The 25,566-nt window shown below is 41.9% G+C and overlaps 1 long non-coding RNA gene and 1 gene segment (V, D, J or C); both read right to left on the minus strand.

Moving 5' to 3' along the window:
* Positions 1-6,731: 6,731 nt before the first annotated feature.
* On the minus strand, positions 6,732-9,786 carry LOC127917720 (uncharacterized). Its single transcript, XR_008097637.1, has 3 exons — positions 9,686-9,786; positions 9,377-9,416; positions 6,732-9,285 (listed from the first exon to the last, which is right to left on the minus strand). It is a non-coding gene; the product is annotated as an uncharacterized LOC127917720 (long non-coding RNA).
* Positions 9,787-22,432: 12,646 nt separating this feature from the next.
* Positions 22,433-24,828, minus strand: LOC127917724 (Ig lambda-2 chain C region-like). The segment is given in 3 exon segments: positions 22,433-23,104; positions 23,502-23,653; positions 23,820-24,828. Coding segments are annotated over 3 exon segments (621 nt in total).
* Positions 24,829-25,566: the final 738 nt, after the last annotated feature.

Raw genomic sequence — 25,566 nt, forward strand, 5'->3', positions numbered from 1 at the left:
GGTCAGAGCACAGGGTAGGGCAGTGTGAGCAGAACCAGCGGTGTCGTTTGACTTAGCAAACGAGGATCGGATGTCGTCGACCTTCTTTTCAAAATGGTTGACGAAGTCATCTGCAGAGAGGGAGGAGGGGGGGGGAGGATTCAGGAGGGAGGAGAAGGTGGCAAAGAGCTTCCTAGGGTTAGAGGCAGATGCTTGGAATTTAGAGTGGTAGAAAGTGGCTTTAGCAGCAGAGACAGAGGAGGAAAATGTAGAGAGGAGGGAGTGAAAGGATGCCAGGTCCGCAGGGAGGTGAGTTTTCCTCCATTTCCGCTCGGCTGCCCGGAGCCCTGTTCTGTGAGCTCGCAATGAGTCGTCGAGCCACGGAGCGGGAGGGGAGGACCGAGCCGGCCTGGAGGATAGGGGACATAGAGAGTCAAAGGATGCAGAAAGGGAGGAGAGGAGGGTTGAGGAGGCAGAATCAGGAGATAGGTTGGAGAAGGTTTGAGCAGAGGGAAGAGATGATAGGATGGAAGAGGAGAGAGTCGCAGGGGAGAGAGAGCGAAGGTTGGGACGGCGCGATACCATCCGAGTAGGGGCAGTGTGGGAAGTGTTGGATGAGAGCGAGAGGGAAAAGGATACAAGGTAGTGGTCGGAGACTTGGAGGGGAGTTGCAATGAGGTTAGTGGAAGAACAGCATCTAGTAAAGATGAGGTCGAGCGTATTGCCTGCCTTGTGAGTAGGGGGAGGGTGAGAGGGTGAGGTCAAAGAGGAGAGGAGTGGAAAGAAGGAGGCAGAGAGGAATGAGTCAAAGGTAGACGTGGGGAGGTTAAAGTCGCCCAGAACTGTGAGAGGTGAGCCGTCCTCAGGAAAGGAGCTTATCAAGGCATCAAGCTCATTGATGAACTCTCCGAGGGAACCTGGAGGGCGATAAATGATAAGGATGTTAAGCTTGAAAGGGCTGGTAACTGTGACAGCATGGAATTCAAAGGAGGCGATAGACAGATGGGTAAGGGGAGAAAGAGAGAATGACCACTTGGGAGAGATGAGGATCCCGGTGCCACCACCCCGCTGACCAGAAGCTCTCGGGGTGTGCGAGAACACGTGGGCGGACGAAGAGAGAGCAGTAGGAGTAGCAGTGTTATCTGTGGTGATCCATGTTTCCGTCAGTGCCAAGAAGTCGAGGGACTGGAGGGAGGCATAGGCTGAGATGAACTCTGCCTTGTTGGCCGCAGATCGGCAGTTCCAGAGGCTACCGGAGACCTAGCTGAACTAATGACTTTTTACAGTGTGGGACATATGCTTCAGCCTATACCAGCATTTCCCAAACTCGGTCTTCGGGACCCCAAGGGGTGCACGTTTTGGTTTTTGCTCTAACACTACACAGCTGATGCAAATGATCAAAGCTTGATGATTTGTTGATTATTGGAATCAGATGTGTAGTGCTCGGGCAAAAACCAAAACGTGCACCCCCTGGGGTCCCCAGGACCAAGTTTGGGAAACCCTGGCCTATACTGTTACCTGTCATCTCCCCCATCATGATCAATAGAGCACTAGAGACCTTATACAATGTAAATGTTTTTACTAATATGGAAGCCATCAGTATGAAGGGTGTAATGTGAAAAATGATTCACAGCACCAGATACATCTCAGAGTGAGTTTGCCTCCATTTTCACATGTAGTCCTATGTATTTTCAGGTCTGTATTAACATACAGCTCCAAAACGCATTTATATATGCATTCATACATGTTTGTACGTCTGCACACACATATATATTCTTCATTATGTTCATGCATACATATGTAGAATGTATGCACACATGACTGTAAGTCGCTTTGGATAAAAGCGTCTGCTAAATGGCATATATTATATTATTATTATTATTACATATTTTCAGACACATATACGAGCATGGAAGCACACCCTGCAGATAGGCCTACAGTCATCATACATAAACTCAGCAAAAAAAGAAACGTCCTCTCACAGTCAACTGTGTTTATTCTCAGCAAACTTAACATGTGTAAATATTTGTATGAACATAACAAGATTCAACAACTGAGAGATAAACTGAACAAGTTTCACAGACATGTGACTAACAGAAATGGAATAAGGGGGGGTCAAAATCAAATGTAACAGTCAGTATCTGGTGTGGCCACCATCTGCAATATGTACTGCAGTGCATCTCCTCCTCATGGACTGCACCAGATTTGTCAGTTCTTGCTGTGAGATGTTACTCCACTTTTCCACCAAGGCACCTGCAAGTTCCCAAACATTTCTGGGAGGAATGTCCATAGCCCTCACCCTCCGATCCAACAGGTCCCAGACGTGCTCAATGGGATTGAGATCCGGGCTCTTCGCTGGCCATGGCAGAACACTGACATTCCTGTCTTGCAGGAAATCACGCACCGAACGAGCAGTATGGCTGGTGGCATTGTCATGCTGGAGTGTTATCTCAGGATGAGCCTGCAGGAAGCCACATACCACATGAGAAAGGAGGATGTTTTCATTGTAATGCACAGCGTTGAGATTGCCTGCAATGACAACAAGCTCAGTCCGATGATGCTGTGACACACAGCCCCAGACCATGACGGACCCTCCACCTCCAAATTGATCCTGCTCCAGAGTACAAGCTTCGGTGTAACGCTTATTCCTTCGGCGATAAATGCAAATCCAACCAACACCCCTGGTGAGACAAAACCGCAATTCAACAGTGAAGCACTTTTTTACAGTCCTGTCTGGTCCAGCGACAGTGGGTTTGTGCCCCTAGGCGACGTTGTTGCCGGTGATGTCTGGTGAGGACCTGCCTTACAACAGGCCTAGAAGCCCTCAGTCCAGCCTCTCTCAGCCTATTGCGGACAGTCTGAGCACTGATGTAGGGATTGTGTAGGGATTGTGTTCCTGGTGCAACTTGGGCAGTTGTTGTTGCCATCCTGTACCTGTCCCACAGGTGTGATGTTCGGATGTACTGATCCTGTGCAGGTGTTATTACACGTGGACTGCCATTGCGAGGACGATCAGCTGTCCGTCCTGTCTCCCTGTAGCGCTGTCTTAGTACGGACATTGCAATTTATTGCCCTGGCCACATCTGCAGTCCTCACGCCTCCTTACAGCATGCCTAAGGCACGTTCACACAGATGAGCAGGGACCCTGGGCATCTTTCTTTTGGTGTTTTTCAGAGTCAGTAGAAAGGCCTCTTTAGTGTCCTAAGTTTTCATAATTGTGACCTTATTTGCCTACCGTCTGTAAGCTGTTAGTGTCTTAACGACCGTTCCACAAGTGCATGTTCATTAATTGTTTATGGTTCATTGAACCAGCATGGGAAAGTGTTTAAACCCTTTACAATGGCGATCTGTGGAGATATTTTGATATTTACGAATTATCTTTGAAAGACAGGGTCCCGAAAAAGGAACATTTCTTTTTTTGCTGAGTTTATTTCATGTGTGAATACACAGACAATACACAACACATGAATAACATGGAAGTCTGCATTTAATGCATTTATTAATAGATTACTGAGATGAGTGACTCCATGCGGGAATTTAAGGACGAGACAATACGAGTATAATGCATGACAGTGAATGGACATGGCACAAATACTATATGCCATCAATCTGGATATAGCCTACTGTAAACATTGTCATGGAAATTCTACAGAGGGACACTGGAAGTCAATCTTTAATGAATCATTCTTTACTATCAGTGTGCTGGAGAGGTTCCAACCAACTCAATGCACCAAGTACACATGTCAATCAGGTGCTCTACTAGGGCAGTCCAGTTAGTTCTCTTATATACAGACACGTTATATTTGAATGATTTAGCTTATTCATCATTCATAATTAATTAATCATTAACATTTGCTTCATTTATGTGACCGTCATATACTGGGTCATGCACGTGACAGACCAATACCTCACGAGGCTTCTTCTCTCTAAGCTGAGACCTTGAAACTGAGATATCTTTTGTTCTCAAAACAAGAGTCTGGGCGTACTGACAAATTGCAGATACTGAGAGTGAGGATTCGTTCAATCAATCACTTGCATGAACACAGAAATTGATTATTAGAAAAGCACAAACATAGAACACGGAAATGGGTTAACCTCTTTCAGCTAGGGGGCAGTATTTTTATGTTTGGAAAAATAATGTTGCCAAGGTAAACACACTATTTCTCAGGCCCAGATGCTAGAATATGCATATAATTGACGGATTAGGATAGAAATCACTCTAAAGTTTCCAAAACTGTCAAAATATTGTCTGTGAGTATAACAGAACTGATTTTGCAGGCAAAAACCTGAGGAAATCCAACCCGGAAGTGCCTTTTATTTGGAAAAATCCCTGTTCCATTGCTTCCCCATCCTCCATTTAAAGGGGTAAAAACCAGATTCCTTTTCCAATGGCTTCCTCAGGCTGTGACCAGGCTTTAGACATAGTTTCAAGCTTTTATTTTGAAAAATGAGCGAGATTTATCAAAACGCGTCAGATGTCCTTTAATTAGTTTATGCGCCCGAGAGTTATAGCTCGACATTTTCTTTCTCTGTAGTATTGAATAGTTTACTGTCCGGTTGAAATATTATTGATTATGTAAACAACCTGAGTGTAACGTCGTTCTTCGTTTGTAGAAAGAGAGTCGGACCGAAATGCAGCGTGGTGGTTACTCATGACTTTAATAAACAAAGTGACACAAGAAATAACTATACAAATACAAAACAACAAACCGAACGTGAAACATAATTACAGCCTATCTGGTGAAACTACACAGAGACAGGAACAATCACCCACGAAATACACAGTGAAACCCCGGCTACCTAAATACGGTTCCCAATCAGAGACAACGAGAATCACCTGACTCTGATTGAGAAACGCCTCAGGCAGCCAGGCCTGTACAACACCCCTACTCAGCCGCGATCCCAAATACTACAAACCCCAATACGAAAATACAATAACCCCATGTCACACCCTGGCCTGAACAAATAATAAAGAAAACACAAAATACTAAGACCAAGGCGTGACACTGAGGATTGATTCTAAAAAATGTTTGACATGTTTCTACGAACATTACGGATACCTTTTGGAATTTTCGTCTGCCCTCGTCTGCCCTTCAGGACCGGCACGAACCTGTGGTTTCTGAACATAACGCGCAAACCAAATGGAGGTTTTTGGTTATAAAAATCATCTTTATCGAACAAAAATAACATTTATTGTGTAACTGGGAGTCTTGTGAGTGCAAACATCTGAAGATCATCAAAGGTAAGAGATTCATTTTATTACTTTTCTGACTTTCGTGACCAAGCTCATTTGCGGCTAGCTGTTCTTACTGTTTTGACTAGTGATTGATAAACTCAAACGCTTGGATTGCTTTCGCTGTAAAGCATATTCTCAAAATCTGACACGATAGGTGGATTAACAACAAGCTAAGCTGTGTTTTGGTATATTTCACTTGTGATTTCATGATTATAAATATATATTTTATTTTGATTTTTTATTTGGTGCTCTGCAATTCAGCGGTTGTTAATGAAAATGATCCCACTAAAGGAATCCGTGCGTCAAGAAGTTAATAGAAAAGCACAAACATGCAATTTTTTAAAATCACGTTCCCTCCTTGAATCACTCAATATGTGATCATTATCATTACAAATTAAGCATGATATTATAGCTTCTATCAAAAGGTCTATTAAAGTAAGGGAAATCAACACATAAAACCAGACACTTCATAATTTCAAACCCTTCATTCTGGGTTGTACAATCCTTTTTGTAAAACCATGATTTATTAAACTCTACGGGATCAGTGTCCCCCCATGGGACGGTTGAGCTAACATAGGCTAATGTGATTAGCATGAAGTTGTAAGTAAAAAAATAAATCCCTGGACATAGACATATCTGATATTGGCAGAAAGCTTAAAGTATTGTTAATCTAACTGCACTCTCCAATTTACAGTAGCTATTACAGTAAAATAATATCACTCTATTGTTTGAGGAGTGTACACAATTTTGAACATAAAAATATATTAATAAACTATTTAGGCACATTTGGGCAGTCTTGATACAACATTTTGAACAGAAATGCAGTGGTTCATTTGATCAGTCTCAAACTTTGCACATACACTGATGCCATCTAGCGAACATAATTTAAATTGCATCTGGGCTGGAGTAATACATCATGGCCTTTCTTTTGCTTTTCAAAGATGGTACAAAAAAAATACAAAAGAACGGTTGGTTTTTCTTTTACCAGATCTATTGTGTTATATTCTACTACATTCCTTCCACATTTCCATAAACTTCATAGAGTTTCCTTTCAAATTGTACCAATAATATGCATATACTTTATTCAGGGCCTGAGCTACAGGCAGTTAGATGTGGGTATGTCATTTTAGGCAAAAATTTAGGTTAAACAACAGGACTACCTACACCTGTTGTTTTCGGCGCACGTGACAAATAAACTTTGATTTCATTTGAATACATTTCATATTTGGAATAGTTTATGTCCCAGGGACAGTTAGTACAGACCTGTGTGTCAATGCAACAGGCCAAAAAGATTAAGATTAACAGAGAGGAGCTCTGAGATTGTTTACTTTTGAAGGTGTCTATCCAGCTTTACGGGACATCGTATCATCTGATGTGACTGAAGTATTATTCTGTATACGGATGGGTTTATCAAGACTTCCTGCCCAAAATGCAGTAATCTTGATTAAGATTAAGACCTTTTAGGACTGGTTAAGATCTGCAAACTAAGAACAGGTTTATTTTATTTCTTCTAGGACTTCCAGTTTTTTTTAGCATGTTTATCAATGACTCTGTATCTCTCCTTTTGAAATGCTTTCTGAGGCAGCTTGTCATGCCCTGACCTTAGAGAGCCGTTTTATTTCTCTATTTGGTTAGTTCAGAGTGTGATTTGGGGTGGGCATTCTATGTTGTTTGTTTCTATGTTTTGGCCGGGTATGGTTCTCAAATCAGGGACAGCTGTCTACCCTACTTAGGCAGCCTTTTTTCCTTTTGGTGGTTGTGGGAAGTTGTCTTCGTTTGTGCATGTATAGCCTTACGGAGCTTCACGTTGTCACAAATACCAGCGAAGGTGGCTCCCCTTCCTGCTCGGGTGGCGCTCGGCGGTCGTCGTCGTCGCAGGTCTACTAGCTGCCACCGATCCCTTTTTCCTTTGTTTTTGTCTTATTGTTTTCACCTGTTCCTTGTTGGGGTTTTGAGATGGGTGTTATTTAAGTTCGTTTTGCCCGCTGGTGTTTGTGCGGGCTTGTTGGTTTGTTACATTTGGTGAGGTATCGTGTTTGTTTTGGGTTTTCACTGTCCAGTGTTTGTAAATAGGTTTTGGGTTTGTTTAGCGCCAGTGTTTTAGGGCATTCACCCATGTTTGGACCTGTTACGTTTTGAAGGACATTAAAGTGTTTTCCCCGTTCACTTCGCTCTCTGCATTTGACTCCTCACTCATTACTCACCCGACGTTACACACGTTCGTTTTGTTGGCCACATTTTGCAAAAATATACGCTCACCACGCTGCACCTTGGTCCATTCCATACGACGATCGTGACACAGGTGCCTTGGGAGTTAGTATAAAGGTTCCTGAAGTTGGCTGTTGAAGGAGGCCCAAATTAAGTAAGGCTTGGCCATTTTATTTGTTTGTACCTGTTATGAATGTTTTTTTAATGGTGCAAAATACTGATTTATTGTTTGGGTCTTTCATTTTGGCTTGAGTGGGTTTTTCACATGTTAGAAATTATGCACCTTAAAGGGCACACAAATTAAATGTTCTGAAAAGTTTTGGTTGCACACATGTAAATTCTCTTGATAAGAAATGTCATTTAAAACCCAATGTAAACCTGATACACAAAATGTTTGACATTTTTAAATATCTTTAAATCATTTTTGACTTTCTGGTGAGGCCTGATCATCCTCACTAAAAAGACTAGAGACATTGGTTGAGATTTAAATGGGCTATGTAAACACTAATAATTAGAAGAAGTTTATAATTTAGCAATAGTCCTATGTGTGATTTGAACCGCGAGAAGGACAGAGAGAGAGAGTGCTGGCCCTGACTGAGGGACACCTGTCTCTAGTCTATTTGACTATTTATTGAATTACCTTATGGGATACAGTGAAGTTAAGATGGGAGTCATCAAGGGTTGTAATTCTAATTGTATTTGTTATTTTGATTATTTTTTATTTTTTTTATTTTTTTCATCCACTTTGAACATCCTTTCATCTGCACAGATGTGAAATACCTATTGCTTCCACATATATTGTGTGCTCAGATCTGTTCAGGTTATTAATGACAAATCAGTATTTCAATGCATTTCTAGTCTAAAGTGATATACATTTCGCAGTGTGCAGACCTCCACAATCAACCTGAGAGAGAATAAAGTAGACGGCACACGTCAAACGTATGATTTATGATCCTATGTCAGGATGATGTGTGCATGCCCATATTTGGGCATCCGGTCAGGACATCCGGTTCCTGTTCTCATGCCTTAGAGGGAGTGTGAAATTGTGTATGTGATCACGTGGTCTAGGGAGTGCCGATATTTGGGCATCTGGTCAGGGTGTGCTAATTTATGCATATATTGTATTTATTCCTTTGAAGTAGTCATGATGATTGATGTGTAGGGACCTGGTTGAACTGGGGGGGTCTGTGTTTGAACATTTGAAAGAGAAGGGCCCCACACCCCCTATTTTATTGCCCTTAGGGTTGTTATCTATGAAGCAGGAATGTCTGGGAGGGTGATTGTGTGTGTATGTCTCTGCCTGGGGTGTTAGAAACAAGGTCTCTTCGCATTGTGTACATTTCAAGCTTTCAACAACAATAAAACAGCCATCTTAAATAATGTTTCTTGGCCCAACACGCTGTTGAGTTTCCTATTTAGTTGTCTTTATATGTACATGCGCCGAGCTCCAGGTGGCTCCAGCCTATGGATGTTAGGTGCATGTACACCGGGGGGATCCAAAGTGTATAATCTACACACATGTCTATTGACTTTTAAAAAGACCACAGTAACATGACAGATATAGTGGAGATGCAACAACAATCTGCTAGTGGATATTCAATGTACAACAGTAGTCTTTGGTAACAAGCAATATGTGTTAAATATGTGTCACAGTCAATCAGGACAGCCTCTTTATGAAAGGCCTTTACTTATGACTTAAACAGATTCATTTTCTACCCATTTTATTAATGAGGACCTACATGCCGGACAGATTATCTACCCATGGAGGGAAAACTTACGGAGCTTTGATGGAGCGTGCAAGAATGTCATGGCGTAGGGGGAATTGGAAACGGATGCAGGTCAGGGCTAACCAGGCCCTATATCTGTAAGAAAGGAATAGTAAAAAGGTTTAATTATGACATGCTTTAAACTGTATGTACTTAATATTTTGAATTAAATAAAATGGTATCTCACCCTTTAACGAAAGGGGATCTCTTGTTTTCTCTCGCCCGGTCTGTTGCGGAGAAATGCAATGTCTTAAAAAGAACTATGTATTATTTTATAGTCTTTCCTACAACGGTATGTTAAAAACATTAAAGGTTATTCAAGTTTAGTACTGGGGGTGTTGTAATGATGTACAACTGTAGGCTGCCAATGTTTTTACATAAAACACTCGTGCATGTTTAAATATTGCGCAGTAAGATTGGGTCATTAATTCTAACATGTCTTAGTTTGTACTAAATATTTTGGAATAAATAAAAGGAATTAAGAACAGTATCTCACCTTTTAACGATAGGAATATGTCCTTTCCATCTATCACCCCGGTCTGTTGCGAAGAAAAAGACTTGCGGTAAAGCCATGTGCGTGTGCGGACACCCCCCAAGGTGCTAACCCTGAGGATGCAGGAAGTCAAAAAGGCTGCATACATGCATACAAAATGTGCGTGTGCGGACACCCCCCAAGGTGCTAACCCTGAGGATGCAGGAAGTCAAAAAGGCTGCATACATGCATACAAAATGTGTGTGCGTGTGCCGGTACAGGGGGACACCCCAGAGGATGAGGACACCGGTCTGGGTATGAGACATGATTAATAACACAATTTAAGTAAAGTATAAAATAAAACAGTATCCTAAATTGAGAGATTAATTAAAAATCACATCTACATCATAATCTTTCAGAATGTACCTGTTTTCCATATAGAATGACATGTATACAGATATTACAACTTTTTGTGTTTTGTCTTAGTGGTTGTTCTTTAGTAAATAGGAAACTCAACAGTGTGTTAGTCCGGGAAACATTATTGAGATGGTTGGTTTATTGTTGTTGAAAGCTTGAAATGTACACATTGAGAAGTGATATTGCAGCAACAGTTTTAAAGTGGGTAATTGTATCAAATATATATCCTTGCATGTTTGAATTCGAGCTCCTTTAAAGTGTTTTCATCACAGCCTGGTAAACACATTCTTGTAAGTTGTCTATGTTGACATTTCTGGTTATGTCTCGCATGTAACATAATAATACTAAAGATTATGATGATAATGTTATATTATATTTATGATAATACATATCTGCAAACCAAATGTATTTCTGAAAACTCCTTTTTGCATCTTCAATAGTTGTAGATGTTCCAACATTCGTAGATGACCCTCAGGGTCATATAACAACCAGGGTTGCTGTAGAGTGGGCATAAGTTCAACACTCAGGAGTCAATGTCCTATCTTTTGTATTTTTCATAGCCTGAGAGAGAGAATATATTCCACACTTAAATAATAGGTCATCATTCATGCACACACAGCACACACTGTCTTCATAGTTGTTGATAGTTTATTATCATAGTTTTGTCATAGCTTCTAATTATCGTTTCTAATCACAGATTGAATATAGTTGGCCCCTTGGTTTCTAATCATACTTTCTTATCAATAAGCGGGTTAAGTAGACCCTAAGAGGGCAGAAGCTATTGTTTACAAACAGTATGAATAAAAACAATGTTTCATTGTATAAATAGCCTTAATTTTTAAAAATATACATGTAAATGCCTAGAATTAATACCTATAATATATATCTATATACAAACATCACCTTGAATATTCAACTCCCCTTCAAAAAGTTCCTTGAGGAAGGAAGGATTCCCCGATTATCGTGTTTTGGAGTTAGGGTAAGGCCGTTAGTACCAAAACGTAGAATAGCATCTGTTTCGTCTGCTCTTCCGAAGTCGTTCAGAGTCCCTAATGCTGCATGTATCCTTGTTTGTTGGCTGTCCGCTGTAAACACAAAAATAGCTTTTAAAATAGGGTGCACACTTTTTGTTTTTAATGTATACATTTTATTATGGATTTTATTTTTAGGGATTTACGCCGAAAATAGTGTGATGTTGAAGGGCTACGTAAAGGACCAGGCGCAGTTTACTTCTGAGAATCCCCGTCTAACTGTCGCTTCCCAATCAATTATGTCCGGTAGCCTCTGGATATCCTGCGAACGTTAGATAATATTAACATGTTATACGACATATATCCACATTTTTAAATTACAAGAATATGGGCATTTTACATTAAAACAAATGACTGTCATCGGTTTAAAACACAACTCCTGTTTAATATTACAATAATATCCATAATATTCAAACAATTCCCAGAGTCCAAATCTTAAAATATATTTTTTCACGAACTCACCTTCAGAAAGCTCCATTAGGATGGATTCACAGACTCTTTTTATCTGTCCTGGCCGATAGATATTCGGGGCTGTTGACCTGTTGGCTTGTAGCTGTGCTAAAGCGGTGCTAACAGGGTGGGAAAGTATATGCTTCACTAGACTCGTTCGCTGTCATGGCTCAAAAGGAGAGAAAGTACGGAATTAGTTTACGGGGCATTGTGGTGACGTTTTTTTCGGGCGATATCATGTATGCAACACCCTGTATATTTGGTTTAGAGAAGAAAGGCAGTGAATTCAAACAACAGGAGGGGTGACGAGACATTTTGTATGCATGTATTGCCTTTATGATTTCCTGCACCCCCAGGGTTAGCACCTTGGGGGGTGTCCGATGTAAATTTAAAGACCGGGGTGGGGGCACCGGGCGTTGATTAGAAATATCAATGTTTAACCCCGGGCGTCGGTCTAGACATACTGTATTCTTTCTGGGGTGTTTGACGTTTTACCCCCCACATCCTCTGGGGTGAGAATTTCGGATTTGAAAAGACCTATGTGTTAATGAATAGAAAGTGCCCATTTTAAGAGACGCCGTCACACACTTTTTGATGGGGGGGTAGGCAGAAATCTGGACATAAAGTAAGCATGATAGTGCAAACCTTGGTTTCAAACGATCCCTACAGAGACACACACCCCCATACCCCATTTGTTTTTGAAACACACACTCCCCCTGTCTTTTTCTTCGCAACAGACCGGGGTGATAGATGGAAAGGACATAATCCTATCCTTAAAAGGTGAGATACTGTTCTAAATTCCTTTTATTTATTCCAAAATATTTAGTACAAACTTTAAGACATGTTAGAATTAATGACCCAATCTTACTGCGCAATATTTAAACATGCACGAGTGTTTTATGTAAAAACATTGGCAGCCTACAGTTGTACATCATTACAACACCCCCAGTACTAAACTTGAATAACCTTTAATGTTTTTAACATACCGTTGTAGGAAAGACTATAAAATAATACATAGTTCTTTTTAAGACATTGCATTTCTCCGCAACAGACCGGGCGAGAGAAAACAAGAGATCCCCTTTCGTTAAAGGGTGAGATACCATTTTATTTAATTCAAAATATTAAGTACATACAGTTTAAAGCATGTCATAATTAAACCTTTTTACTATTCCTTTCTTACAGATATAGGGCCTGGTTAGCCCTGACCTGCATCCGTTTCCAATTCCCCCTACGCCATGACATTCTTGCACGCTCCATCAAAGCTCCGTAAGTTTTCCCTCCATGGGTAGATAATCTGTCCGGCATGTAGGTCCTCATTAATAAAATGGGTAGAAAATGAATCTGTTTAAGTCATAAGTAAAGGCCTTTCATAAAGAGGCTGTCATGATTGACTGTGACACATATTTAACACATATTGCTTGTTACCAAAGACTACTGTTGTACATTGAATATCCACTAGCAGATTGTTGTTGCATCTCCACTATATCTGTCATGTTACTGTGGTCAATAGACATGTGTGTAGATTATACACTTTGGATCCCCCCCGGTGTACATGCACCTAACATCCATAGGCTGGAGCCACCTGGAGCTCGGCGCATGTACATATAAAGACAACTAAATAGGAAACTCAACAGCGTGTTGGGCCAAGAAACATTATTTAGATGGCTGTTTTATTGTTGTTGAAAGCTTGAAATGTACACAATGCGAAGAGACCTTGTTTCTAACACCCCAGGCAGAGACATACACACACAATCACCCTCCCAGACATTCCTGCTTCATAGATAACAACCATAAGGGCAATAAAATAGGGGGTGTGGGGCCCTTCTCTTTCAAATGTTCAAACATAGACCCCCCCCAGTTCAACCAGGTCCCTACACATCAATCATCATGACTACTTCAAAGGAATAAATACAATATATGCATAAATTAGCACACCCTCCAAGGCATGAAAACAGGAACAGGATGTCCTGACCGGATGCCCAAATATGGGCGTGCACACGTCATCCTGACATAGGTTCATAAATCATAGGTTTGACATGTGCCGTCTACTTTATTCTTTCTAACCTGATACCTCTGGGGACTCATTCTTCTGGTGTTTCTGTTCGTCCTCCCAATGGCACATGTACAAAAAAAACAACGCTGCCTGTTAAATCAAAATAACAAATACAATTAGAATTACAACCCTTGATGACTCCATTTTAACTTCACTGTATCCCATAAGGTAATTCAATAAATAGTCAAATAGACTAGAGACAGATGCCCTCAGTCAGGGCCAGCACTCGCTCTCTGTCCTTCTCGTGGTTCAAATCACATAGGACTATTGCTAAATTATAAACTTCTAATTATTAGTGTTTACATAGCCCATTTAAATCTCTACCAATGTCTCTAGTCTTTTTAGTGAGGGTGATCAGTCCTCTCCAGAAAGTCAAAAATGATTTAACGATATTTCAAAAATGTCAAACATTTTGTGTATCAAGTTTACATTGGGTTTTAAATGACATTTATTATCAAGAGAATTTGCATGTGTGCAACCAAAACACAGACAATAGATACTTCAGAACATTTCATTTGTGTGCCCTTTAAGGTGCATCATTTCTAACCTGTGAAAAACCCACTCAAACCAAAATAAAAGACCCCAAACAATAAATCAGTATTTTACACTATTAAAAAACATTCATAACAGGTAGAAACGAACAAAATGGCCAAGCCTTACTTAATATGGGTCTCCTTCAACAGCCAACTTCAGGAACCTTTATACTAACTCCCAAGGCACCTGTGTCACGATCGTCATATGGAATGGACCAAGGTGCAGCATGGTGAGCATACATTTTTCTATATTTTTGCAAAATGTTGCCAACAAAACAATAACACAACAAAACTAACGTGACGCTCCGTAAGGCTAAACATGCACAAACGAAGATTACTACCCACAACCACCAAAAGGAAAAAAGGCTGCCTAAGTATGATTCCCAATCAGAGACAGCGATAGACGGCTGTCCCTGATTGAGAACCATACCCTGCCAAAACATTGAAACAAACAACATAGAATTCCCACCCCAAATGACACACTGACCTAACCAAATAGAGAAATAAAAAGGCTCTCTAAGGTCAGGGCGTGACCGTATTACCCCAAAAGGTGGGGTAATAACCTGAACAGATATAAGCACACAATATATGTGGAAGCAATAGGTATTTCACATCTGTGCAGATGAAAGGAAGGAGAAAAGGAGAGGAGGCCACTTTAGTCTATTGGGACGCATCCTGGCAGGGATTACATCTCCCTCTACTGATCCATACAGAGATAAAGACATCCAATACACAAACCACTAACCAGAGCACTGAAATAAACAATACACTGTGGCAGAGTAGCGCAGCATCTGGGTAGAGGATCGTTATGATGATGATGGTGGAGCTGACAACAGTGTTGATAAGGATTTAGTTACTGTACACTTTGGAAAAATAGTTTCAAAAGGGTTCATTGCGGAGGGATTAGGGTTCTACCAAGAACCATTTTGATCAGAATAACTGTTTTTGGAAGACAATTGTTTGTAAAGCAAAGAGTTCTACCTAGAATTTAACATCCTAAGAACTGTTTTTGGAACAAAGGGTTCTTTGATGATTATTTGGAAGACATGAAGGGTTCTACATAGAAACATATAATATTTCCCAGCTCGCGCTATTGCAGGGAGATGCCAGAATTAGTTGTGTTAATGTGATATCTGTGTTTTTGCATGTACACTGAACAAAAATATAAAAGCAACATGCAACAATTTCAAAGATTTTACTGAGTTACATTACATATAAGGACATCACTCAAATAAAATAAATGCATTATACCTTAATATATGGATTTCACATGACTGGGAATACAGATATGCATCTGTTGGTCACAAATACCTTTAAAAAAAGGTAGGGGATTGGATCAGAAAACCAGTCAATATCTGGTGCAAGGACCATTTAACTCATGCAACGCGACACATGTCCATCACATAAAGCTGATCAGGCTGTTGATTGTGGCCTGTGGAATGTTGTCCCACTCCTCTTCAATGTGCCGAAGTTTCTGGATATTGGCGGGAACTGGAACATACTTTAGTTCAAGTTGATCTCGAGCATCCAAAACATGCTCAATGGTTGACATGTCTGAGTATGCAGGCCATGAAAGAAAGCGTACAGATCCTTGCGACATTTGACCATGCGTTAGCACGCTGAAACATGAGATGATGGCACCGGATGAATGGCGCTGAAACATGAGATGATGGCACCGGATAAATGGCACTACAATGGGCCTCAGGATCTCATCACAGTATCTCTGTGCATTCAAATTGCCATTGATAAAATACAATTGTGTTCGTCGTCTGTGGCTTATGCCTGCCCATACCATAACCTCTCCGTTCACAACGTTGACATCAGCAAACCACTCGCCCACAAGGCACCATACTCACTGTTTCCATCTGCCCAGTATAGCTGAAACTGGGATTCATCCGTGAAGAGCACACTTCTCCAGCATGCCAGTGGCCATCGAAGGTGAGCATTTGTCCATTGAAGTCAGTTACGATGCCGAACTGCAGTCAGGTCAAGACCCTGGTGAGGATGACGAGCACGCAAATGAGCTTCCCTGAGACGGTTTGAGACAATTTTTCTATTGTGTAAAAACCACAGTTTCATCAGCTGTCTAAATGGCTGGTCACAGACAATCCCGCAGGTGAAGAAGCCGGATGTGTACTGTAGTGTCACAACACAGCCTTTGCTTTGTCTGTCATTGTAAATGTTACTTGTTTTCCTGAGATGAATCTCTCCTACCATTTCCTGAGTACTTTATATTTTGCACTTTGGGTTCGCCCTGTGCCTTTTTGATATATGATGCTTAAATAAATTCATAAGTTCTAAACTTTTGACTGCTTCCTGCCTACTCCTATCTACACCAGTGACATGTAGGTCCTGGGATGGCATGATTACACATGAGGCTGGTTGGATGTACTGGCAAATTCTCTAAAATTACGTTGGAGGCTGTTTATGGTAGATAAAGGAACATTCAATTTTCTGGCAACAGCTTTGGTGGACATTCATGTAGTCAGCAGGTCAATTGCACACTCTGTCAAAACTTGAGACATCTGTGGCCTTGTATTGTGTGACAAAACTGCACGTTTTAGAGTGACCTTTTGTTGTCCGCAGCACAAGGTGCACCTGTGTAATGATCATGCTATTTAATACGTTTATTGGTATGCCACACCTGTCAGGTGGATGGAATATCTTGGCAGGGGAGAAATGCTCACTAAGAGGGATGTAAACAAATTTGTGCTCAGAATTTGAGAGAAAATATGTTTTTTTTTGTGAGTATGGAATATTTCGAGGATCTTATATTTCAGTTTATGAAACATGGGACCAACACTTTAAATGTTGCGTTTATTTTTTCAGTATACATTGATTGGTTGATATATTTTTATGTTACACGATAATAAATAACCCTACCCTAGCAATCATTCTAAATGCAGGCTGCAGGTGATTAACAATTCCACTTGTTGGACATCCTATCTTTGGCTGGATTCCAATAGGAATTACACATCAATTTTCAAGCCAGTATAATGTGATTTGCAGGCCTGATGTGGCCTGTAAACCAGGTGATTCCTAACACCACTGTGTTTGGGTATAACGCTTAAACAAAGGCCTTCTGATATATGTTTTTAATTTTTTAATTTTTAATTTCACCTTTATTTAACCAGGTAGGCAATTTGAGAACAAGTTCTCATTTACAATTGCTAACTGGCCAAGATAAAGCAAAGCAGTTCGACACACATTGAAGCTCGCCTGGAGGGTTGTTAATACAGTGTCCAAAGAAGGGCCAGAAGTATACTGAATGGTGTCGTCTGCATAGAGGTGGATCAGAGACTCACCAGCAGCAATAGCGACGTCATTGATGTATACAGAGAAGAGAGTCGGTCCAACCATTGAACCCTGTGGCACCCCCATAGAGACTGCCAGAGGCCCGGACAACAGGCCCTCCGATTTGACACACTGAACTCTATCAGAGAAGTAGTTGGTCAACCATGCGAGGCAATCATTTTAGAAACCAAGGCTATCGAGTCTGCAGATGTGCTGATTGACAGAGTCGAAAGCCTTGGCCAGGTCAATGAATACGGCTGCACAGTATTGTTTCTTATCGATGGCGGTTAAGATATCATTTAGGACCTTGACCGTGGCTGAGGTACACCCATGACCAGCTCTGAAACCAGATTGCATAGCGGAGAAGGTATGGTGGGATTCAAAATGGTCTGCAATATGTTTGTTGACTTGGCTTTCGAAGACCTTAGAAAGGCAGGGAAGGATTGATATAGGTCTGTAGCATTTTGGGTCAAGAGTTCCCCCCTTTGAATAGGGAGATGACTGCAGCTGCTTTCCAATCTTTGGGAATCTCACGACACGAAAGAGAGGTTGTACAGGCTAGTAATAGCAGTGGCAACAATTTCGGCAGATAATTTGAGAAAGAAAGGGTCTAGATTGTCTAGCCCGGCTGATTTGTAGGGGTCTAGATTTTGCAGCTCTTTCAGAACATCAGCTAACTGGATTTGGGGGAAGGAGAAATGGGGAAGGCTTGGGCGAGTTGCTGTGGGGGGTGCAGTGCTGTTGCCCGGGGTAGGGGTAGCCAGGTGGAAAGCATGGCCAGCCGTAGAAAAATGCTTATTGAAATTCTCAATTATAGTGGATTTATCGATGGTGACAGTGTTTCCTATCTTCAGTGCAGTGGGCAGCTGGGAGGAGGTGTTCTTATTCTCCATGGACTTTACAGTGTCCCAGAACATTTTTGAGTTTGTGTCGCAGGAAGCAAATTTCTGCTTGAAAAAGCTAGCCTTGGCTTTTCTAACTGCCTGTGTATATTGGTTTCTAGCTTCACTGAAAAGTTGCATATCACGGGGGCTGCTAATGCAGAACACCATAGGATGTTTTTGTGTTGGTTAAGGGCAGTCAGGTCTGGAGAGAACCAAGGGCTATATCTGTTCCTGGTTCTAAATATCTTGAATGAGGCATGTTTATTTAAGATGGTGCGGAAGGCATTTAAAAAAAATAACCAGGCATCCTCTACTGACGGAATGAGATCAATATCCTTCCAGGATACCCTGGCCAGGTCGATTAGAAAGGCCTGTTCGCTGAAGTGTTTCAGGGAGCGTTTGACAGTGATGAGTGGATGTTGTCTGACCGCTGACCAATTACGGATGCAGGCAATGAGGCAGTGATCACTGAGATCTTGGTTGAAAACAGCAGAGGTGTATTTAGAGGACAAGTTGGTTAGGAGGATATCTATGAGGGTGCTCATGTTTACGGCTTTTGGGTGGTACCTGGTAGGTTCATTGATCATTTGTGTGAGATTGAGGGCATCAAGCTTAGATTGTAGGATGGCTGGGTGTGTTAAGCATGTTCCAGTTTAGGTCACCTAGCAGCACGAGCTCTGAAGATAGATGAGGTGCAATCAGTTCACATATGGTGTCCAGAGCACAGCTGGGGGCAGAGGGAGGTCTAAAGCAAGCGGCAACGGCGAGAGACTTGTTTTTAGAGAGGTGGATTTTTAAAAGTAGAAGTTCAAATTGTTTGGTTTCAGACCTGAATAGTAGGACAGAACTTTGCAGGCTATCTTTGCAGTAGATTGCAACACAGCCCCCTTTGGCCGTTCTATCTTGTCTGAAAATGTTGTAGTTAGGGATGAAGATTTCAGAATTTTTGGTGGTCTTCCTAAGCCAGGATTCAGACACGGCTAGAACATCCGGGTTGGCAGAGTGTGCTAAAGCAGTGAATAAAACAAACTTAGGGAGGAGGCTTCTAATGTTAATATGCATGAAACCAAGGCTATTACGGTTACAGAAGTCATCAAAAGAGAGTGCCTGGGGAATAGGAGTGGAGCTAGGCACTGCAGGGCCTGGATTCACCTATAAATCACCAGAGGAACAGTGGAGGAGCAGGATAAGGGTGCGGCTAAAAGCTATGAGAATTGGTCGTCTAGAACATCTGGAACAGAGAGTAAAAGGAGATTTCTGGGGGCGATAAAATAGCTTCAAGGTATAATGTACAGACAAAGGTATGGTATGATATGAATACAGTGGAGGTAAACCTAGGTATTGAGTGATGATGAGAGAGATATTGTCTCTAGAAACATCATTGAAACCAGGTGATGTCATCGCATGTGTGGGTGGTGGAACTGAAGGGTTGGATAAGGTACAGTGAGCAGGGCTAGAGACTCTACAGTGAAATAAGCCAATAAACACTAACCAGAACAGCAATGGACAAGGCATATTGACATTAAGGAGAGGCATGCTTAGTCGAGTGATCATAAGGGTCCAGTGAGTAGTGATTCAGACAGCTAGCCGGGCCATCGGTAGCAAGCTAGCATACGATGGAGGTCTGTTTTTAGCCACCTTGTGCGTTTCCGTTGGTAGCTTAGTGGGGTTCCGCATGGTAGAGGGGATCAATCCAATTGGCAAAATAGATATAGTTATAGTGACACAAGAAAAATTGTCCAATAGACCTATTCAGATAACAGACAATAAGACAGCTAACGATTAGCGGGCCGCAGATGGGCGTTCAGGTAACGTTGCGACGGTGGGGCCAGTTGGATAACTCCCTCGGGCAGATAACGTTGGTAGTCCAGTCGTGAAGGTCTGGTGGGGCTCCACATCGCCAGTAAAACGGGTCCGGACAGGTGATTGTAGCCCAGGAGTGGTTGATGGAACTCTTCAGCTGGCTAGCTCTGGAATAATTGATGTTTGCTCCGGGACCGACATAAGTCAATAGTCACACGGATAGGAGCTAGCTAGCTGCGAGATCCAGGTGTAAATGTCCAGAGCTTGTGGTTGAAATCCGAGGATATGGAGCGAAAAATAGGTCTGGTATGTTCTGGTCTGAGTCACGTTGTACAAAACTGCCGATAGCTTTTCGAGCTAAAGGATAGCTGATGACGACAAACCGTGGTTAGCTGAATACTAACGTTAGCCAGTAAACTGGCTAGCTTCTGGATAGCTTCTGGCTAGCTAGGCGGGTTGCAGGAGAGTTTTTGGAAGTTTGAAAAGAGAATATATAAAAGATATGCGAAGAAAGGTGTAAATATATATATACATGGGACACGACATGGGACACGAGGACAAAGGACGTCTGACTGCTATGCCATCCTGGGTAATAAATATGTTTGTAATATATTGTCATAAATAATTATAATTTAAAGGCTAATAAGGCTTGTGGAACTGTTCATAGAGTGTTCTAGGAAGAACCCTCCCAAAGATTAGTGTTCTCGGGTAGAATCCTTCATAGACAGTTCTAGAAAGAACATTTAGATGATAGAATTCCTCTTGTTAGAACCCGTCAAAGAGTTCTAGGCAGATGCATTCATAGAGGGTTCTAGGTAGAACCATATTCAGGGGGTTCTTTGAAGAAACCTACATAAAGGGTTCTATATTTTACCCTCTACAAAGGGTTCTATCCATCACCGAAAAAGGGGTACCCTATGGCAGGGGTGTCAAACTCTGTATGGTTCTACTTAGCACCTTTTTTTCCAAGAGGGTAGGTGGTAATTATTACGGTCATCACTGTGCTTACCAATGAGATGCTGATGTGGTCGATTATAACAAGCCTTATTATACAGCTAAATGGCTGTCATTTGTCTGTGCCCTACTGAGTGAGGATGTTCACTGGTTATTTCTCCATGGTTGGTGATGGAGACTGGGGAGAGGGTCAGATGGAGAAAGAGGTGGTCAGACAGGGAGATGCTGCTGGATGCACAGCCTGCTGGGCATTGTGCCCTCCTCTCCCCTGTCGCCAGCCCCTTGGCACGTCAGTTGGCAACATGCTGTGACTCCGTCCCGGCAACAGTGTCACAGCGTTGGTCTTCAGCCACGGCGGTCTGAGCCAATCAGAGCACTTACGATGCCAGATTACACGAGAGCCAGCCAATTGGGAGACTGGGTGAACTCAGTCTCTTCCCTCCCAGATGTGAATTCCTTCAAACCCTCCAGACATACACACACACACACACACTCACAGATATTCTTGCTGACATATGCAGACATTTTGAGAATAACTGTCTCTTCCTCTGTATTCGTGGGGACCTTCCCTGAATGCAGCCAGCTAATATTTTCAGTTGTTTTCCGAACTGTGAACATCTGCATACAGACCAGTGACCACTGCCACACATGACTGGCCTTTCACATGGGAAATGAACCAGCCCACAGTCAGATGCAGCCCAGTCTTGTGGCGTCCTCTAGTGGACAACAATGGTGTTACAGTGATGAAACAAGGTGCATGACAGCAAATGGGGGAAATAAGATATTGTATTTAATTAACACAAGCTGTCTCTGATCTGGTTGTGCGTGTGTGTGTGTGTGTGTGTGTGTGTGTGTGTGTGTGTGTGTGTGTGTGTGTGTGTGTGTGTGTGTGTGTGTGTGTGTGTGTGTGTGTGTGTGGGGGGCTCACCTAAGCCAGGGGAGGCTGATCTACAAATAATATTCCCTGCCAAATAATAGGCTTTGTGTGATTAAGATTCACAGAGATATGCCTCCCCTGGCTAAGGTGAATCCCCCCACCAAATACACACCGCACAACAAGACTGTGATTGATTGATTGGAGAAATCTTGTATCAATTAAATAACTTTTCCTAGGGTTTTCTACCAGCAGCAAACCCAGTGTATCATGCTGGAAATTCAAGTAAAAAGTACCAGAAAAACAACAACCAAAAAGCATGGTCCTACTTATGTGGTCTTTTAATGTTGTTCTCTAAATGTATCTATATCAAATCACATATGAAACATGATTTTTATTCTTATTAATGGTATATACGTTTTAAGATAATTTAAAAATGATAAACTACAAATAACACACAAGAGGGAGGAGGACAAAGTAGGTTGTTTGAAATAATGTTTTATTATCAGCAGATAATTCAGCAATAACTGGTGTCTAAATACTTCATTATAGAGAGTAATGGTCGGCCTTATTTAATAGAGGTTAAACATCCATTTAAAAAAAATCTCTGCTCAAAAATTCTATAACGCATTAACAAGAGATGAGAGCAAGTAAGCACCACCACATTGTCTGTTTTTGTGGGGAATAAAAACAAGAACACTTCCCTGTCAAACACTTCCCTGTCAAACAACACTTCCCTGTCATCAAACACTTCCCTGTCATCAAACACTTCCCTGTCATCAAACACTTCCCTGTCATCAAACACTTCCCTGTCATCAAACACTTCCCTGTCATCAAACACTTCCTTGTCACTTCCCTGTCATCAAACACTTCCCTGTCATCAAACACTTCCCTGTCATCAAACACTTCCCTGTCACTTCCCTGTCACTTCCCTGTCACTTCCCTGTCACCAGCTACAGGAAACCGTAAGTAATTAAATCTATGCAATTTTCTAATGAAACGTGTTGTGATTTTATAAGAAAAGGTTGGAATAAATGGTTTCATTTCCAGTTGTACTCCTAGAGATCCATCATATGGATCCTGAAGTGTCCTGAAGTCATCAGGAAGTGTCCTGAAGTCATCAGGAAGTGTCCTGAAGTCATCATTTTGTCTGAAAAAAAAGAAAAGAAAAATATAGGTAAGTATAAATTGTGAAAACCTTGTAATGCTTGTTTTATATTCAAAATGTAACTGTGGCTTAACCAGCAATAAAATGTGAGTAAGTGTGATAATGAGGTTGCAGTGACATACAAAACAACAACATATAGCCTCGGGGTAGACCCATTAGATTTATATTGAACATGAAGATAATCTGAATCCCCTCTGTGTGGGATGACATTCCATGTCTGAAACCCAACAGGTGCTTCAACAGGTCATCAATGCAGTAAAGACACACTGGGACATAATGCATTCTTATATTTATTGTTTTACGCTAATCGCATAAACATATATTGCACTTCAAAGCTAAGCAGTGAAAACCTGTGAGGTGGTTATATCCTCCCTCTCACCTTGACCAGAGTGACTGTGAAGCTGTAGAGGAGGGAGATGAGGAAGAGGACCAGGAAGATGCAGGCCATGTTCCAGTTCTCCTCTGCAGTGTCCGTCAGAATGGGATCAGACCTGTTCTCGTCAAAGAAGACACCCTCCACCTCAAGGAGCTCTACTCAAAATGAAAGAGGAGATTTTCAGTGAGAAAAAGTTTCAGAAACAGGCTAGCCTGGAATCCATACTGAAATGCTCTACTACAATGATGAAAGATGCTAGAAAGAGGCTAGCATCAGGAAAATGTTCTTATATCAGAATTGAGTGAACAGACAGACAGACACCTGGTTTGGATATGTTCAGGGCCAGAGTCTGGGTGGTGTGGGTCACCCTGCAGGTGTAAACAGCCCCCGGTGTCAAATCCTGGTGTGCCAGGCTCAGGTGGCTCCTGATGCCGAACATTCCTCCTGGTGCCCTGTAGGGGGTGCTAGTGTTGTTGTTCCACAGCTCTGTGACATTGTCCAGCAGCCAGGTGATGTTGATGTCTGAAGGGCTGAAGCCAAGCACCAGGCAGACGAGCTCACTGGGACCCTGGAGCAGGGTTGCTGTTGGTGCGGTGGGGGTCACTGAGCATGGAGAGAGAGAGATAGTGAGAGTCATGGAAGGAGAGACTGGAGTGGATGAGACTAGGGAGAGAGGGGGCTGTATGACTGATAGTCTGGAAGAGAAACTGGGTGGAAAGAGGGGGTGGGGGGTGCTGCATGACTGATAGTCTGGGAGGGGAGAGAGGGGGCTGCATGACATAGTCTGAGAGAGAAACTGAGTAGAGCATGGATGCTGGATTAGGACATGGGTAATGGTATTTGATCATGGGAAAACTAGGTTGGAGTCATTCAAACTCGTTTTTCAAAAACTCCACACATTTCTTGTTAACAAACTACAGTTTTGGCAAGCCGGTTCGGACATCTACTCCGTGCATGACACAAGTTATATTTCCAAAAATTGTTTACAGACAGATTATTTCACTTATAATTCACTGTATCACAATCCCAGAAAAATAGCAAATAACCCTGTGAAGCTGCTGGAGGAAACAGATACAAAAGTATCTATATCCACAGTAAAACGAGTCCTATATCAACATAACCTGAAAGGCCTCTCAGCAAGGAAGAAGCCACTGCTCCAAAACCGCCATAAAAAAGCCAGACTACGATTTGCAACTGCACATGGGGAGAAAGATCATACTTTTTGGAGAAATGTCCTCTGGTCTGGTGTAACAAAAATAGAACAGTTTGGCCATAATGACCGTTGTAATGGTTAGAGGAAAGGGAGTGGGAAAGCTACCATCACAGCCGGGGGGGGCTGTGCATATTTGTAAACAAAAGCTGGTGCACGGAATCTAACGAAGTCTCTAGATGTATCTTGTGATAAATTGCAGACCACACTATCTGCTTAGAAAGTTTTCAGCTATACTTTTGGTGGCTGTTTAGTTACCACCACAAACGGATGCTGAAACTAAGATTGCACTCAGTATAAGGAAATAGGCAAACAAGAAACCGCTCACCCAGAGGTGGCGCTCCTAGTGGCCGGAGACTTAAATTCAGGGAAACTTAAATCAGTTCTACCTCATTTCTGTCAACATGTCAAATGTGCAACCAGAGGGAAATCAATTCTAGATCATCTGTACTCCACACACAGAGTCGTGTACAAAGCTCTCCCTTGCCCTACATTTGGTAAATCTGACCACAATTCTATCCTCCTGATTACTGCTTACAAGCAAAAATTAAAGCAGGAAGCACCAGTTATTCGGTCTATAAAAAAGTGGTCAGATGAAGCAGATGCTAAACTACAGGACTGTTTTGCTATCACAGACTGGAACATGTTCCGGGATTCTTCCAATGGCATTGAGGAGTACACCACATAAGTCCCTGGCTTTATCAATAATTGCATCGAGGATATTGTCCCCACAGTAACTGTACGTACATACCCCAACCAACCAGAAGTCATGGATTACAGGCAACATTCGCACTGAGCTAAAGGGTAGAGCTGCCGCTGTCAAGGTGTGGGACTCTAACCCGGAAGCTGATAAGAAAT

Source organism: Oncorhynchus keta, unplaced genomic scaffold (assembly GCF_023373465.1).
Source record: "Oncorhynchus keta strain PuntledgeMale-10-30-2019 unplaced genomic scaffold, Oket_V2 Un_contig_1188_pilon_pilon, whole genome shotgun sequence".
NCBI lineage: Eukaryota > Metazoa > Chordata > Actinopteri > Salmoniformes > Salmonidae > Oncorhynchus > Oncorhynchus keta.